At 57.6% G+C, this 17493-nt stretch overlaps 2 protein-coding genes across 2 annotated transcripts; both read left to right on the top strand.

The window, feature by feature from the left end:
* Positions 1 to 3114: 3114 nt before the first annotated feature.
* LOC118700957 (class II histocompatibility antigen, B-L beta chain-like) lies at positions 3115 to 6598 on the top strand. Its single transcript, XM_036405548.1, has 4 exons — positions 3115 to 3210; positions 5387 to 5609; positions 6213 to 6319; positions 6420 to 6598. The coding sequence occupies exons 1-4, from the start codon at positions 3115 to 3117 to the stop codon at positions 6426 to 6428; spliced, it is 435 nt and encodes a 144-aa protein (XP_036261441.1). The 3' UTR covers positions 6429 to 6598.
* A 2783-nt stretch (positions 6599 to 9381) lies between these two features.
* LOC118700964 (class II histocompatibility antigen, B-L beta chain-like) lies at positions 9382 to 11928 on the top strand. The gene is made up of 5 exons (XM_036405558.2): positions 9382 to 9492; positions 9965 to 10234; positions 10654 to 10938; positions 11542 to 11648; positions 11749 to 11928. The coding sequence occupies exons 1-5, from the start codon at positions 9408 to 9410 to the stop codon at positions 11755 to 11757; spliced, it is 756 nt and encodes a 251-aa protein (XP_036261451.1). The 5' UTR covers positions 9382 to 9407; the 3' UTR covers positions 11758 to 11928.
* Positions 11929 to 17493: the final 5565 nt, after the last annotated feature.

Below are 17493 nucleotides of genomic sequence, written 5' to 3' on the forward strand. Positions count from 1 at the left end.
GTCAGCGTAGAAACAACATTCCTCTTTCAAGGCAGCACACAGGCCTCCTTGTTGCATGAACAGGAGATCCAGTCCTCGCCTGTTCTGCAGGACCACTTCTGAGAGAGAGGAGACTGACTTTTCTAGAAAGGAAATGGATTTCTCGATCCTCTGCAGGTCCTCATTGATGGTCATCTGCAGCTGGGACAGTCCTTGGTGTTGAGTTGCTAGGGCTGAGACACCTGTTGCCGTTCCAGCTGCTCCTAGGCTGAGCAGCATTGCGATAGTTATGCCTGTTAGTATTTCTCTCTTGTGGAGCCGGCTGTTTTCTTCGAAAAGGTGGTACACCTCCTCGTCTGAGTGGTACAGGATCCTAGGGACGATCAGAACTTGAACACAAAAGTCGTTAGAGTTATCGAATTTGGCAAGAGACACGCAGGGACTCACTCCAGATCTCTGGCAAACCCACATTCCAGATGCGGATGGGACTACCCACTTATTATTCTTCCTGTCAGGCTCAACTACTTCGGTGCAAACGTCGCCTTTCCGCTTAGCTAGGGTTGCATTGCCAAAGCATCTGCCCTGACCTGTGACTTGACTCAGGGTAATTCCTTTGCGGGGTGTGTCCCATCTGCACTGGCGAGGGGCATCGGCTGTGGAATAGCTGAAGGGGGTATCTAAAGCGACTCCTTCGTAAAAGGGGGGTTTAACATCGTAGCAAAGCCAGCAGGAGTCGGTTAGGTTAGGGTTAGATTCATTCAGGGATAGAAAGGTAGCTTCTAACATGCGAAGGATTGGGTCCGAGCTTGACTTGGCTGAGCGGCTTATCTGGAAGGCTTCCTCATCGCCAGTCGGGACGTCGGTGACCCTTGTGGGCAAGGCTTTGGGGTAGGTCATGCTTCTCCCTTTCTGTGTGCTTTTATCTGTGGGAGCATAGGGTATGAAGATCCCCTGCCCCACTATGGGTTGGCATAGATGGGCCGTCTCGCATCCATAGCGGGAGGGGGCTGAATCCCACACGTCCCCTCCCTCTCAAAAAGCACACGGCTTATTTGCACTATATCAAAAGGGAGTAAATCATCATTGCTAAAAAGACCGTCCACGAGAGTGGAAACCACCCCTGAGTTAATTCCTTTTTCTGAAATAGCTTTTACTATTGTCTGAACGTCTTTGGAATTAACGGGAGTATACGTTCTTTGCTGGTTCCCCTGGGGTCCTGTAATTCTCACCGGGAGGGCATGCACCGATGCTGCGGGCGCCCATCCCGCGCATTCGATTTTGATTTTGCCCCAATCGGTGAGTTCGTATTGGGGCTGGTTCCCGACTGTGTTAAAAGTTTTATTTGGTTTTGTCTGAAACCGCATTGATTCTGTTTTCTCTGCTTCTGAGTTGCTGCTGGACTCGGTGGGCTCTGTAGAGCAATCCGAGGAGCTGTGGCTCCCTTCAGAGTCGGAAGTCGACTGCCAATGAACTTCCGGTCTCTGCTGCCGTTTTGTTCGGCTTCGGCCCCGCTCCTCCCCTCGGGGGCGGTGCCGCTCCCGCCCCCTGGGCTCGCCCTGCCTCCCGCAGGGAGGGATCTCTCCCATATATGGTGGCATCAGTGGGCGCGGTTCCCGAGCGAGTGCCCGCCCTCTGTCGCACCCCCACGCATGCGCGTCTGCTGGGATCCACAGCTCCCGGCTGGGCATGGGCTCAGCGCTGGTTTCCCGCGCATGCGTGTCCGCGGCTGGCCGCGTTTCTGGGTTCTTCCCGCCGCGGGCTGGCGGGCTCCGCCCCTCCTCCCGGCCACCCGTGCCATATTCAAACGGGTAGGGCGGCAGATCCCCTCCGCCGCTCGTCTGCGCGCCAGCCCTCTCGATATTTCGGGCTTCTGCCGTCAACCCCTCCCAAAAGGACCGTGTGAGTCCCTCCGCTTCTTGCGCTAAGTCGGCTATCGGCGGGGAAGGGATGGGCGAGGGGCCCACGGGCACCCCGGGGGGCTCCGGAGGGGGTCTGGGCCCTGGCGGGTCCCCCGAAAGGGTCAGGGGGTCCCCCGGGGGCTCTGGGGGCTCTGGGCTCGGGGAGGGATAGGGTGTGCCCAGCCCCCGCGTCTCCCCGCTTTCAATCGGGTCGCCACCAGGAGGGGTTCGTGCCATCGCGCCCTCCCCCAGCTGTGGCGTGATTAACAGACGGGAACGCGCAGCGTTCCACGTCTCCCGTTCTTCTAATGCTTTGCGTAGGGCTGCTTCTGCCTTCCCCACGCTTTCAGGCTTTTGCTGCTGCCCGTGGCTTTTGTGTCCTCTGCTAATGCGACAGTGCATTTCTTCCACGCCTCAGAATGCAATATATCTATGGGTCGGTCAATGACCCCAAGCTCGAGGAGTCTCGTTAAAGCGAGATTAAAATTCCTGAGCTCACATTTGATTCCCCATTGCATATGTATCGAACTTACGACCTTTGCTATCGCTTCCATATGAATCGCGTGTCTCGAGGCATCCCCCTGCTTCGCCACAGTCGTTCCAGCGCTGTGGACGCTGTCCCCTGGCCAGGAGTATCCCCGTCGCCCGGACATGTCGTCGTCCCGGGTTTCGGCACCACTATGTTGCCTTCTTGTGAAGGCCGCGATGACCTGGTTTCGGAGTCCAGCACGGCGATCTCCTCCTTGGGATCCCTCGTGGCCAATAACGGACGCTGACACCAATGTGGTGGACGGTTAAAGGCGTTTATTGAGGGGTCTCAAGGGTATTTATGGACTAAGGGGTTTCTCTATGTCAGACAGGGGTTTGGCTATACTTTCTAGGGTTAGTATGGAGTGGAAAGTTACTGGCATGCATAGGTTAGGGGGGCTAAATGTTTGGCTACATTCCAAGGGTGATCCTTATCTATGGGGAGAGGGGGCAGAAGGATTCCTGTAATTTTCTGTCACAGCCCGAAATCTTCTGAACGCCTATCCCTTGCCTATCACACATAAGCTAACAACCCAGGAAGCTCTTTCTGCAAATCTATACCCTTAATCTGACGCTTTTGTAAAAAGCTAGTAAATAAATCATATGCTGCTTGCCTTTCTCTATCCATTTTAAGAACGTCAGCGCTGTTGCAGCCCTACAAGGTCTTGGCAGCACGTATCAGCTGAGCTCTCCATTGAGGTCACCCAGGATGCGGCACCTTCCCTTTTTCAGCGGTGCTTATTCGCCGTCCTTGCTGCGACAGGACCCAAACTCCTACACCGATCCACTGTGGTTGCCGTTGCCGGTATCACGTCGGGGTCGCCATTGGTTGGATGGGCAGAAGAAATGCAGTGCACAATATGAGTGATCAGCAAGTCTCCAACTTTATTGATAGTTCACACATATTTATATTGGTGTTAATGAGGCTTATACATATTGCAAAGCTGAGTTCATTATTCGTTAATTACTTATTGGCCAACTACGTCTACTTCTATATTCTTATGGTTATTTTGTTACTACTTCTACATTCTTGTGGTTATTCTGCTGAAACTATCCTCATATTGTTGGCATGAGATCCTCTCCTCTTTCCAGTTGTTGCACCAAGGGCACAATGTCCTTGTCAGTGGTTGGACACTGACTGCTGAATCCTAGACTTGCCTCCTTCTAACTTAACCAACGCTATTATGTCGACGTGACCTTTCTCAGCTGGCCAGCTGTCCACAAAGCTCTCCACACGATGGTACTCAGTGGTGACAGTGGGACAGAACTGGTGGCACTGCGATAGAACTGGGAGCACTGGGATGCAACTTGTGACACTGGGCTGGTGGCAATGGGACAGGACTGGAGACACTGAGATGGAACTGGGAGTACTGTGATGGAACTGGGATTACTGGGACACAACTGGGAACACTGGGATGGGGACACTGGGACAGGATGGGGGACACTGGGATGGGACTGGTGACACTGGGATGGTGACATTGGTCTGGGGACAATGGGGCAGTGGCACTGGGATGGAACTGGGGACACTGGGATGTTGGCACTAGGACAGGACTGGGGACACTGGACTGGCACTGGGTTGTTGACAGTGGGCTGGTGGCACTCGGGTGGTGACAGAGGGACAGAACTGGTGGCACTGGGTTGGTGACACTGGAATGGAATTGGGGACAGCGGGTTGGTGGCACTTAGAATAATGACACTGGGTTGGTGTCACTGGGACAGCCCTGGGGACACTGGGGTGGTGACAGTGGAACAGAACCGGTGGCACTGGGATTGAACTGGGTACACTGGGGTGGTGACAGTAAGGCAGCCCTGGGGACACTGGACTGGTGGCACTGGGATGGAACTGGGGACACCGGGACAGGGCTGGTGGCAGTGGCACAGGGATGCTGGGATGGAACTGGTGCCACTGGGATTGAACTGGTGGCACTGGGCTGGTGGCACTGGGATGGAACTGGGGACACTGGGACAGGGCTGGTGGCAGTGGCACAGGGATGCTGGGATGGAACTGGTGCCACTGGGATTGAACTGGTGGCACTGGGCTGGTGGCACTGCCATGTCCCTGGTGCCACCTGTGCGGTGTCCCCATGTCCCCACAGTGTGCCTGGCGGTGGCTGAGGACGGTCACCTGCTGCTGGCCCTGCCCGCGGTGGCAGAGGGGATGAGGGGGTGACAAAGGGGCAGAGGGGACAGCACAGACCTCTAGGGAGGAGACAAAGGGGACCCTGGGAGGGCACAGCTGCCACCGCAGGATGTCACAAGTGCCACCAGGTCCCTGACACCTCCCCTGTCCCCTCCTCGGCTGTTCCCATCCCTGCTAGAGTCACTGGTCACCGTGGTGACCGCCCTGAATGAGGTGGCAGCCACCACATCCATGCTGAAGTATGGAATATTAATCCAAATATTTCTGGGTGGGACGTGCCTGGCCCCGTCTGACCCTTGCTGCTGGGCCAAAGGCAGCAGCTGTGATGTTTCACCTCAGAGACACATTTGGCCGGCTGGATGCTGCAGCTGGGCACTCAGAACAAACCCAGGCATAGCAGGAACTCAGTTTACCTCTGATGGAAAAGGTTCAGGGGACGGTGAAGAGAAAGGAGAGGATTGTATCATAGAGTTTTAATCCAGAGTTTTATTCCAGGATGACAGACCTCTGAATGTGGTAACAGCTCCCAATCGAATCCCGACCGCATGGTCCTGTCTCCTTTTAAGCCCGGGGACAGGGGGAGGGGAAGGGACAGGTGAGGACCAACCAGGTGGGAGGAGGGGAAGGCTCAAGGGATAAAGACACTTGGACAGGCCAATGAGGCCGGACCTGAGGGGCATCTTTTGAACTTCTGCCAACTGCACGACGCCCTTGCTGGAATGTTAAGATTGATGGACATCTCTCAGCAGGAGGGCAAAGGGGGAGGGGAAAGGAGAGACTGGCACACCTGGGGGGTTGGGATAGGTGAAACAGGAAATGACATCACACTGCAACACTGAAGATCGATTGCTGTGAGGTGCCGGACGTGACCCCAGAGTGCCTGCACGCGGACCTAGAGGGCTTCACCAATCACCCCCAGAACACCCTGGACCAGGGCGGTGTCACCAACGGGGACTGGACCTACCAGCTGCTGGTGCTGCTGGAAACCCCGCCCCGGCGCGGGCTCACCTACAGCTGCCAGGTGGAGCACGTCAGCCTGGAGCAGCCCCTGAGCCGGCACTGGGGTACGGGGGAGCCCCTGGGGGCGCTGGCAGAGCCACTGGGCTGTGCTGGGAGCCACTGGGAGGGAGCTGGAGAGAGCCGGGCTGGGACTGGGAGAGGCCCTGGGGGCTGGGCAAGGGCTGGGAAGGGGTTTGGGGGATGCTGGGGAGGGTGGGATGGGGTTGGGGGGTCCTGGTGGGCACTGGGAGGGAGTTTGGGGGCGCTGGATGTGACTGTGAGGGAGTTTGGAGTTGCTGGGTGTGACTGGGAGGGATCGCAGTGAGCCCGGAGGGGCTGGAAGGAGATCGGCCATGGCAAAGCGGGGCTCGCCATGAGCTCGGTTGTGCTGGGCACAGACTGGGAGGGCTCTGGCTGAGTCCTGCTTGGGCTGCCAAGGGACTGCGAGAGGCTTTGGGGCTCCTGGGGTGCTGGGGGCAACTGGGAGGGGGCTGTGGGATCCTCAGAGGGGCAGGAGGGGCTTTGGTGGCTCCTGACCAGGACAAAAAGGGATCGGGGGGAGGTTTCAGGGGCTCCTGGCTGGGCTGGGGGCCACAGGGAGGGCGCTGGGAGGGGCTGGGGGTGTCCGTGAGAGGTTTTGGGAGTGCTGAGCCCTGCGGATCCCCCAGAGATGCCGCCGGACGCCGCCCGCAGCAAGATGCTGACGGGCATCGGGGGCTTCGTCTTGGGCTTCGTCTTCCTGGCGCTGGGGCTCGGCTTCTACGTGCGCAAGAAGGTCAGGGCGGGTGCCGGGGGTGGCGTCCCGGCCGTGGCGGAGCGTGTGCACTCCCGCCGGGGCCCCCAGCCCGGTGTCACCCCCTTTTCTCTGCCCACAGAGCTCCTGAGCCGGCGGCGGCCGCAGCCCCTCCCCGTGGGCTCGGGCACGGCCGGGACCCCCCGCTCCGTCCCCGCTCCGCTGATTTTGGGGGGGTCCCGTGTCCCCCCCAGCCCCGCTGGCGCTCTGCCCCCGCCCAGTGCCTGCTCCCAGTGCTCCCAATAAAGCTTCCCAGTTGGCCCCGGGGCCGTTTATTGGAGGGCGATGGGGAGGGATTTGGGGGGGGGGGCGGTGATGGGACGGATTTGGGCAAAGGGAGGGGGACAAAGGGTGGGGGCTGGGCCCGGGGGGAGCGGGAGGAGGAGGAGGAGTAGGAGGAGGAAGAGCAGCAGCACCAGATCCCCACGGTTTCCCCGCCCCGCCGGAGCTGCAGCCCCTCCTGGCCCTGTCAGCATCGCCCCCTCCCCACATCCCGCAGTGAGCGGGGAGAGGGAGCTCAGCCCTGGTTAAGAATCTCTAATTACTTTAAAATAACTAATACTTTTTAATTTTAATAAAATTTTATTTTAATATATGAAAACATCTCTATATTTTACATTTATATCATTTAAAAATAATTTTAATAGTGCTTAATAATTCCCTTGACCCCTTGATAATAAAATTGTGTTTCTGTCACGATCCCTCCTCATGGATGGTTTTCCTGATGGGGGATCTGAGAGTGCAAAACCCGACATGGCATGGGGGGTTTGCAGTGATAATCAAAACAAATGCACCTTTATTGAAACAACCACAGTGAAATGCGTTGGGGAAGAATTGGGGAAAAAGGGAAAAATAAGGAGAAGAGGGAGGGAGAGAAAAGAAAGGTTTATAGGTACCAAACATCGAACAGCAAAGTCCTTCAATGTCCAGCCCATGGAGCTCACCAGGTCACATCTGGGGAGATCTCAGGGGTGCAGCTCATCCCAACTCTAATTATCCTCTGTTCTGATGGGGGAAGGGGATGAATCTTGAAACCGAATCAACGGCAGTCTATTGTATTTTCAGGGGGAAAAATGGTATTTGGGGAAGGGTGCACACAGTCCATGTTCAGCAGTGGGCGAGAGCCATTGTCTTCTGGTCTACTGCTCACCCCTGCAACATCCATCTCACTTTGGCCAGCTTGCCTCCCCCACACCCCCCCGGGTTGGGGGTTTCAGTCCCAATCCCTGGAAAAAGTGAGAGGGGTCTTTTCACATGGGGGTTTCATGTCTCAGTTATTGATGGAGGCTTCTCACATCTCTGTCTGTCACAGTGACTATAAACGAGTGAGGGTCCTCTCTGGGGGACCACCCAGAAATTCAGGAGAAGTCCAGCCAGGCAGAGGGGGGGAAAAATTCCAGAATTTTTCACAATGCCCCCTTCTTCTTTTCATTGGGCTCACTGTAGCACAGCAAACACACCAGGGAACAACAGCACAGCAACACTCTCAGGTCTCGGGGCCCTCGGCGTGGACCTTTCTCCTACAGGGTCAGAGATTGCGGATGTGGGGGGCTTTTCTTCAGTGGTCCCCAATGACGATCGTTAGGCACATGAGGGAAACTTCGGGCAGAGTCTCACACCCACATCCCACAGTGAGTGGGGAGGGGGAGCTCAGCCCATGTTAGGGGTCTTTAAATGATTTAAAATAACGAATAATTTTAAATTTTAATAAAACTTTAGTGAAATTTATTAAAACGTCCATATAGTTAAAATGTATATAATTTTATAATATAATTTAATAAGGGTTAATAATTTCTTTGCTTTCTTGTTAATAAAATTTTGTTTCTAAAGTGGAGTGGGACAAAGGGATCTGAACAGAAAATCCTGAACAAGCTCAGTCCCAGAAAATCGGGGTTAAATGTGAAATGAGCAGCTCTGATTGGCCGGCCCAGCACAGCCCGCCCTTCCAGTCCATCCCAGTCCATTCCCAGACCCTCCCCAGCCCAGCCCAGCCCTCCCCTCTCTCTCCCAGTGCCCCCCAGCTGATCCCAGTGTGTCCCCGCTCTCTCTCTCTCTCTCTCTCCCAGTGCCCCCCAGCGTGTCCATCTCGCTGGTGCCCCCCTCGAGCTCCCAGCCGGGCCCCGGCCGCCTGCTCTGCTCTGTGATGGATTTCTACCCTGCTGCCATCCAGGTGAGGTGGTTCCAGGGCCAGCAGGAGCTCTCGGAGCACGTGGTGGCCACCGACGTGGTCCCCAACGGGGACTGGACCTATCAGCCGCTGGTGCTTCTGGGAATCTCCAAAAATCCCGGGAAAAGGGGATTTAGGAACATCCAGACACCTAAAATCCTGGAAAAAGGAGAATTCGACCACAGCCAACACCCCAAAATGACGAAAAAGGGGGGAAAATTCCTGAAAAAAAAACCCCATAAAATCAAAAATATCCACAAAAAGTCACAAAAAATCCCCAAAAGCCCCCCCAAAAATTTGAGATGGATTCCTTTAGCCCCTTAATTTCCAAAATTAAAAAAATATTCCAGCGAATCCCAAATACGGGACCCCCCCAAACCCCACTTTGGACCCCCAGAATTGGGGTCAGGGTCAGGGCCAGCAGCGGCAGCAGCCGGGGGAGGCTCTGCGCTCCGTCCATTGCGCTCCGGGCACACCGGGAAGGGTCGGTGCTGCTGCCAGGAACGCGGATCCCAACTGGGGGGACTGGGAACGGCGAGAAGCACTCCAAAAAGCGCTCAGCCAATGGGAGAGCGGGGTGTATGTCGCGTCACCTGTTGCCGGGTGGAGCGTTCAAAAATTGAGCTCCCTAAGAAATTCCGACCAATCAGAAAAAGGAGCGGAAATGACGCCTCAGGTGCTGGGTAGAGCCTCTGGAAATCGGGCTCCCAAAGAAACCGGCCAATTAGAGAGCGCAAAAATCACTTCGGCCAATGAAAGCGAGCCAAAAAAACCCCACAACCAATGAAAGCGCGGCCAAAAACCACGCCCGACCAATCAGGGAGCGCGTCCCTCATGACCCCGCGCTGCTCGGGCTGGCTCTCCCAGTTGAGCGCGGTTGGTTTGGGGTGGAGGTCGCTGCCCATGGGGCTAGGGGCGGCAGCTGGGGCCCTACTGGTGGCACTGGTGGTGCTGGGAGCCCCCCCGGCTGCGGGCGCGGAGCTCTCGGGTGAGCGGGGGGCGGGAGGCGCTGGGACAGGGGGGGAGTAGGGGGAAAAGGGGGCGAAGGGGGGAGCCCGGAATGGAGGGGGAGGAGGAGGGGACCCCCCAAAGGGAGAGCGGGAGGGGCTGAGGGGTGGGGGGAGGGGAGGGAGGGGTGGGAGATGGTGGGGACCCCAAAACCGAGCCCGAGGGGGCTGGGGATTAGGGGATTTTTTTAAAGAGTGGAAAATAGGCAAAATGGGGGAAATGGGACCTCCAAAATCGTATCAGGAGAGGATGGAGGTGGGAGGGGAGAGGATGTGGAAGGGGAAATGGGGAAAGGGCGGCAAAGAGGAAGCGGCAGCGCGGGCAGGAGGGTCCTGTGTCGGCCGTGGGGCACAGGGGGTGCGGAGTGGGGATCCGGGGTGGCCCCCGGAGCTCTGGGGGTGCTGCTGGGGGATGCTGGGGGGGCACCACTGAGCTGTGTCCTGCACTCACAGGGGTGTTCCAGCTCCTATCTACGTCCGAGTGTCATTTCATTAACGGCACGGAGAAGGTGAGGTTCGTGGAGAGGCAAATGTACAACCGGCTGCAGTACTTCATGTTCGACAGCGATGTGGGGCACTACGTGGGGTTCACCCCCTATGGGGAGAAACAGGCCCGGTACAGAAATGGCCTGCCAGATCTACTGGAGCGCGCACGGACTGCGGTGGACACCTACTGCCGGCACAACTACGAAGTGTTCCGCCCGTTCGGCGTGGAGCGCAGAGGTGAGCGCGGGGCAGACCGTGTGCCCTCGGGCCCTGGCCTGCCAATGAGCCTGGAGCCCCTCAAAACCTCCCAGGGAATGACCCCGGATGCTCAGCCCTCCTTGTGCCCATCCCAGGGGCTTCCTGTCTCCCCCAGTCTCTCCCAGTCTATCCCAGGTCCCCCCCGCGCGTTCATTTCAGCGACGCGTGAAGCTGACGCTTCGCAACCAATGAGATCGCATAATTTCAATGACTCATCTGTTGCCAGGCAGACCCGCAGCGGCCAGTGCCCCGCGCTGGACTCGGCCTCCCAGTGCCACGCACTTCACTCCCAGCCCTCCCAGTCCATTCCCAGTCCCTCCCCAGCCCAGCCCTCCCCTCTCTCTCCCAGTGCCCCCCAGCTGATCCCAGTGTGTCCCCGCTCTCTCTCTCTCCCCCAGTGCCCCCCATCGTGTCCATCTCGCTGGTGCCCCCCTCGAGCTCCCAGCCCGGCCCCGGCCGCCTGCTCTGCTCCGTGATAGATTTCTACCCTGCTGCCATCCAGGTGAGGTGGTTCCAGGGCCAGCAGGAGCTCTCGGAGCACGTGGTGGCCACCGACGTGGTCCCCAACGGGGACTGGACCTACCAGCTGCTGGTGTTGCTGGAAACCCCGCCCCGGCGCGGGCTCACCTACAGCTGCCAGGTGGAGCACGTCAGCCTGGAGCAGCCCCTGAGCCGGCACTGGGGTACGGGGGAGCCCCTGGGGGCGCTGGCAGAGCCACTGGGCTGTGCTGGGAGCCACTGGGAGGGAGCTGGAGAGAGCCGGGCTGGGACTGGGAGAGGCCCTGGGGGCTGGGCAAGGGCTGGGAAGGGGTTTGGGGGATGCTGGGGAGGGTGGGATGGGGTTGGGGGGTCCTGGTGGGCACTGGGAGGGAGTTTGGGGGCGCTGGGTGTGACTGGGAGGGAGTTTGGGGGCGCTGGGTGTGACTGGGAGGGATCGCAGTGAGCCCGGAGGGGCTGGAAGGAGATCGGCGATGGCAAAGCAGGGCTCGCCATGAGCTCGGTTGTGCTGGGCACAGACTGGGAGGGCTCTGGCTGAGTCCTGCTGGGGCTGCCAAGGGACTGCGAGAGGCTTTGGGGCTCCTGGGGCGCTGGGGGCAACTGGGAGGGGGCTGTGGGATCCTCAGAGGGACGGGAGGGGCTTTGGTGGCTCCTGGCCAGGACAAAAAGGGATCGGGGGGAGGTTTCAGGGGGTCCTGGCTGGGCTGGGGGCCACAGAGAGGGCGCTGGGAGGGGCTGGGGGTGTCCGTGAGAGGTTTTGGGGGCGCTGAGCCCTGCGGACCCCCCAGAGATGCCGCCGGACGCCGCCCGCAACAAGATGCTGACGGGCATCGGGGGCTTCGTCTTGGGCTTCGTCTTCCTGGCGCTGGGGCTCGGCTTCTACGTGCGCAAGAAGGTCAGGGCGGGTGCCGGGGGTGGCGTCCCGGCCGTGGCGGACCGTGTGCGCTCCCGCCGGGGCCCCCAGCCCGGTGTCACCCCCTTTTCTCTGCCCACAGAGCTCCTGAGCCGGCGGCGGCCGCAGCCCCTCCCCGTGGGCTCGGGCCCGGCCGGGACCCCCCGCTCCGTCCCCGCTCCGCTGATTTTGGGGGGGGTCCCGTGTCCCCCCCAGCCCCGCTGGCGCTCTGCCCCCGCCCAGTGCCTGCTCCCAGTGCTCCCAATAAAGCTTCCCAGTTGGCCCCGGGGCCGTTTATTGGGGGGCGATGGGGAGGGGTTTGGGGGGGGGCGATGGGACGGATTTGGGCAAAGGGAGGGGGAGAAAGGGTGGGGGTTGGGCCCGGGGGGAGCGGAGGAGGAGGAGGAGGAGGAGGAGGAGGAGGAGGAGGAGGAGGAGGAGGAGGAGGAAGAGCAGCAGCACCAGATCCCCACGGTTTCCCTGCTCCCCCGGAGCTGCAGCCCCCCCCGGCTCCATCAGCATCGCCCCCTCCCCACATCCCACAGTGAGCATGAAGGGCGAGCTCAGCCCTTGTTAAGAATCTCTAAATAATATTAAAAAATAATTTAATATTATTTAAAATTTATATAACTTATTAAAATATCATTCAATGGTTTTAAAATTTAAATTTATGTATTTTTAAAATTTTAATCGTAGTTAATAATTGTTTTGACCCCTTGTAATAAAATTGTGTTCCTAAAGGGGAGCGGGTGTCACGGTTTGGCACTGGCACAATGCCTGTGCCCCTGAAAATACATTGTCCCAAGTGTCCCCTGTGAGATGTGACCAGAAATACAGCAAAGCAGGCTCCAGTTTAGGAATAAAAGAAAAAAAAAAAACGAGGAATAAAATAAAAAAAAATAGGAATGTTTTGGAAGGTTTTCATTCTGAGTTCTATGTGTTTCTTTTATATATTGTAAGTTAATAAAAACATTCCTCCTCCCTGTTGTGGTTTGAGAGGAAGTGAGTTTTTTTGAGATGCTGTAGTCAAACCAATAGGAGCTCAGATTTGAATTTTGGCACATGGTGTGGCCACTGAGGACGTGGATTTGCCTCTGAGAACACGGGGGTTAAAAGCAGAGAACGCCCAGGGGAAGCTCTCTTGGTTCCCGTTGGTGAAAGGTTCAGAGCTGCCCTGCCCGGCTGCGGGCTCGGTGCGGGAGGGGAAGCCATGCGGCCGGGTGAGGTGAGCCGGGCCTTGGACAGAGAGGGGAGGTGAAGGCCCCTGCAGGATGGAAGGGTGGAGGAGCACCGAGAGGGATCGGGCAGCAGCCCCAGAGAGAGAGAGGGAGAGAGAGAGAGAGAGCCGGTGTCTGTGCCTGTGCCTGGGTTTGTGCCACCTTGAAATTGGATAGCACGGCCGGCGAGAAGGAGAAGGGGGGGTGTGGCGAGAAGGTGCCGGGCAGGGCCAGCGTGGGAGTTCTGGACAGGCAGAGCCTGAGATTTTAACCCTTTTCTTGGATGATGGAAACCTTGCAAATGCTGATCCTCCTGGAGTTAAATGAGGAGAGATAGAGATGAAATAGGAGGAAATGGGCAAGTGTGATGGAAATCTGTGCAAGTGAAAGATGTCAGAAGAAGTTGAGAAGAATCCTAGGTGGGAGGAGATGATGAGTGGCCTTTGGCTGGACTTTTCTTGTATAGCCATGGACAGAACCATTTTCCTGTGACACAGAGACTGCATTTAGGGGGAGCTATGGCTCAGAGCCAAGAGAGTGCAGTGATGTTATGTGAAGGAGCAGTGTGAACAGAGACAACGGGTGAGAAGGGTGGTGGTGCCCTCAATCTTCAGTGGAGGAAAAGATCTCTGTTCTCGAGACCCCTCAGCCCCAGGGGGTGAATCTGGGGGGGACAGGTGTCCCGAAAGTGAGAGACACTGCTCTTTGTGGAACTGGGCAAAGCACCCCTAAAAGGGGAACCCCAGAAGCAGCTCTGGTCCATATGCAGTGGTGAGAGCACTGGGCATGGAAGGAAGATGTCACAGATGGCAAATGTTCTCCGGGCGGTGCCACGTGTGACATGGAAACGCAAGAAGTTTCAAAGGTGTTTCCTGGGGAAGCCTATGGCCAAGAGGGACTCCTCTCCTCTTGATGAACTGAGAATTGATTATCTGAGGGGTGGCGATGGACTGAGAGTTGCTGACCTGAGGGGTGGTAAATGAATTGAGAGTCCAAGGTTTTGTCTTACTGTGATGTATTGGGAACTTGGTTGGGGGGAGGAGGAATGTTTGGAAGGTTTTCATCCTGAGTTCTGTATGTTTCTTTTATATATTGTATGTTAATAAAGTTTTTTTCCTTCTATTCCTAAGCTGGAGCCTGCTTTGCTCTATTCCTGGTCACGTCTCACAGCAGACACCAGGGAGAAGGTATTTTCATGGGGGCACTGGCATTGTGCCAGCGTCAAACCATAACAGCTCCATTTTTATGGAGCTCATGTTTTGAAAGGAATGCATGTTTAGAAGAATGGAAGAGGTAGGAGGTGACTTTAGGGGAACCACAAGTTCCACAACAAACCAGAGAAAACAAGATGGTAAATAACAACCAGCCTGGGGACATGTGATTTGGTGCATTTAGACTCAGTGGAGCATAGGATTCAACCAGCCTAAAGCAGAAATTCAGCAGCACCTTTGGTACAAGAGCACTTTGCAAAAGAAACAACAGGACTGGTGCACATGGTGAGTGTGCAGTTGACTCTGCTTAGCCCAAGGGGAACCCATGGAACTGACTCATACTTTTAAATCAGAAGCCTAAGTGCTGATGTCAAATCCATCAGATCTAGGTTTCAGTTGCAGAAAAGTCTTTCCAAAACCAATCCTTCAATGGATTAGTCTCCTGAAATCTTTTGCCTCCAAAAATACAAATTAATGACTATGGGTTTATTTAATGCTATATGAAAGATCAGATGCCTGGCAATTAGTCTTAGATCATTACTCCTAGAGCTTCAGCTGACAGGCAATTCATTCATTGATACAAACCAAAAGAGTAAAAAGGCACGGACAGACCTCCAGCAGAAGCCATGGACAGCGTCAGCCTGTACCAGCTGTTGGATTCCGCTATCGAGGGCGAGCCTGGCATCAATTTTGCCGTCCTGTGAAAACTCCTGCAGGCCATCCTGGAGCAGCAGGAGCTCCCCCAGCAGACTCCCCCTACTCATTGTCTGCCCACATCTTTAGCAGCGCTTGTCACTGTCCTGCCTTCGCAGGCATTGTTTGAACCTGTGGCAGCAGGTCTTTGCCATTCCGATGGGATTCCATGATCCAGCACGGAGCCTGGCTTAGGCAGGAGGTGCTGGATCCATCCCTGCTGACCTGGCTGTGTGATGGACTCCACAGGGCAGGATGAAGGATCCTAAGCCATGGGTTTGTGCTAGGGTCTCCACGAGGAGGTGGGCAAGATGAACACAGAACAATCCAGCATGGAGCAGGACATAAAGGTGATACGGCAAGAATTTGGCCAGCTAAGCTGCCACCAGTTCCCCCAGGAGGGAGGTGAATGCCCACCCCCTCCTCAGGGACTCTGCCACAGCTGCTGCTGCCAGTGCTCTCCAGGGGACAGAGCAGCATTGGTGCTCTGGGCAACACGTCCCATGTCTGTGTCACGTCCCTGCGATTGTGTCGGCCACCCAGCACCGGGACTGGTCCCAAAGAGGCCATGGCAGGGCCTGTGGAAGGCCCCGGTGCCCTTCCTGCTCAGCTGCAGTGGCAGCCGTGGGGGCTCATTCCGCTGCCCTGAGCAGGCAGAGCAGAGGAGCAGCTGCTTCTTGTTTGGGCCGTTGCTAAAGTTCCTGCTGGGCTGTATCTTCAACACTTGGGGCAAGGTCTTGCCTGCAAGCTGGGGCAGTTTGGGTAGCGTGGGGGTGTCCCCAGGGCACGTGGAGGTGTGTCCTGGGGCTCTCTGTGACACAGTGCACCGTGGTCACTGTGGGATGGAAAGGGACAGAGTGTGCAAGTGTGACCCTTTCTGACACGTCGTGACGTAGGTGCTGGTGGTGCCACGGCCACGCCACAGTGCTGGGTGCACACGACGGGACAGGATGGGACAGAGCAGTGCTGTGAGGAGCCCCCACACAGCCAACTCGTTCCTTGCTGACCCGGAGCTTTTCCCAGGTGTTCCCTGTGCAGGTGACCTCGAGGCCAGGCTGCGGGACTCGGTGACGTGGAGCATTTCCCAAGCGTCTGCCATCCCTGCAGCCGGTGCCCTCAAGGACAGACTGCGGGACTTGCAGTCCTATTTCCCTTTTGAGACTTCTCTCTTGCTGTTGCCCTCAAGGACAGACTGCAGGAGTTCCTGTCCTGTAGCCTTCCCAAGGCTCCTCCTTTGCAGGTGCCTTCAAGGCACAACTGCAGCACTTGCTCATCTTCAGCTCTTCCGAGGCCTCTCTGCTTCAGCAAGCACTCATAACTGCAAAGAGTGACATGGAGCAGAGACCCCCCAGCGTGCCCAAGCTGGCCTGGGTGGAGGAGGAAGAGGCTGGAGCTACCTCAGCACAGCAGCCTGAAGAACTGGAGCAGTTCCAGCTGCTGCAGGAGCGTGAGTGTCAGAGCTGGGCCACAGGGCTGGTGCCTGTAGCCAGCCTGGCCCCATCCCATCCCATCCCATCCCATCCCATCCCATCCCATCCCATCCCATCCCATCCCATCCCATCCCATCCCATCCCATCCCATCCCTGTGGACATATCCATGGATAGGACAGAAGCTGGGCTGGAGCACCTGGCAGCCGCGCTCCATCCCCCGGGGCATCCCGAGGCTCTCCCTGCCTGGGGAGCGCAGGGCTGGGCTGTGTTCTCTGGCCTCTCCTGCAGCCCCTCAGCTCTGGCTGCGCTCGCTCTTTGCCAGATGCAGCCCAGGACCGGACACAAGAACAGGAAGCCGCCCGTGGCCGCTTGGGCAGAACGGCGCAGGTACCTGGGGCCATCCCCACCTGGGCTGGGCCTGCTGGCACTGCTCAGCCAAGCACCAGGCTTGGAGCGCTCCATGGATTCTCCCTCTCTTGCTGCCCTTCTCCTGCCGACCCTCTGTGAATTCATCACGTGCCTTTGGCAGGAAGAGACCGCCGGTGTGGGCACGGGCGTCTTGGCCAACCTTCCGTTCCTCGATGCCGAGATCGATGCTGCCATGCTGGATTTGCTTGTGGAGAAGGGTGTCTCCAATCCAGTGCAAGTAAGCAGCCTGGGGCAAGGGCTTGATGGCCCCAGCAGTGGTGCGGTGCCTCGAGCCGGCTCTGCTGGGCTCCCTCGGCCTTTGAGGCCCGGCCCAATGCGGTTGGAAGGGAAGCACTTCTCAGGGGGAGTTGCTGCTCTGGCAGCTCTCCAAGTCTCCCCGTGCCCTCTGCAGGTGCCCGCCATGGTGAGGTCCATCCACCAGTGGCTCATGGCCAATGAGGCTGCTGGGCACAGGCTGGACAAGGCCCTTCTGGAGCTGACCGAGGAATACCCCTCTGACGTGCTGATCACCCTCTTGCGCTGGGCCCCATCGTGTGACAGGTAGGGCAGCCCCACGTGCCTTGAGGGCTTCGGGTTCACCGGCCCATCACCCTGTAGAGCCTGTCCCTGCTGACTGCCAGACAGGCGGGCAGTTCCAGGATCCACTGGCTCCTTGGTTTTCCAGGGCTGCCATGTCAGCTCCTGAGCCTGGTGCCACGCTCCCTCCCTGCCCCTCGGGGCCTGTACCCACGTGGGCTGGCTGGCCGCTGCCGGCCAGGGGCAGTGGGCAGAGGCAGGGCTGAGGGCCAGCGCGGGGCCCTGCAGCTGCCCAGGCCACGGTGCTGTGGCCGAGCCCGCCCTGACACAGAGCTCTGACCCCACAGAGCT

The sequence above is a fragment of the Molothrus ater genome, chromosome 33 (assembly GCF_012460135.2).
Source record: "Molothrus ater isolate BHLD 08-10-18 breed brown headed cowbird chromosome 33, BPBGC_Mater_1.1, whole genome shotgun sequence".
Taxonomy (NCBI): domain Eukaryota; kingdom Metazoa; phylum Chordata; class Aves; order Passeriformes; family Icteridae; genus Molothrus; species Molothrus ater.

Excerpts from the sequence above, each read along its gene's own strand:
- LOC118700957 (XM_036405548.1), top strand. The coding sequence starts at position 3,115 with ATGCGGCACCTTCCCTTTTTCAGCGGTGCTTATTCGCCGTCCTTGCTG. Across the intron at positions 3,211-5,386 it reads CACTGTGGTTGCCGTTGCCG|ATCGATTGCTGTGAGGTGCC; the intron begins GTATCACGTCGG and ends GCAACACTGAAG. Across the intron at positions 5,610-6,212 it reads GCCCCTGAGCCGGCACTGGG|AGATGCCGCCGGACGCCGCC; the intron begins GTACGGGGGAGC and ends CGGATCCCCCAG.
- LOC118700964 (XM_036405558.2), top strand. The coding sequence starts at position 9,408 with ATGGGGCTAGGGGCGGCAGCTGGGGCCCTACTGGTGGCACTGGTGGTG. Across the intron at positions 10,235-10,653 it reads GTTCGGCGTGGAGCGCAGAG|TGCCCCCCATCGTGTCCATC; the intron begins GTGAGCGCGGGG and ends TCTCTCCCCCAG. Across the intron at positions 10,939-11,541 it reads GCCCCTGAGCCGGCACTGGG|AGATGCCGCCGGACGCCGCC; the intron begins GTACGGGGGAGC and ends CGGACCCCCCAG.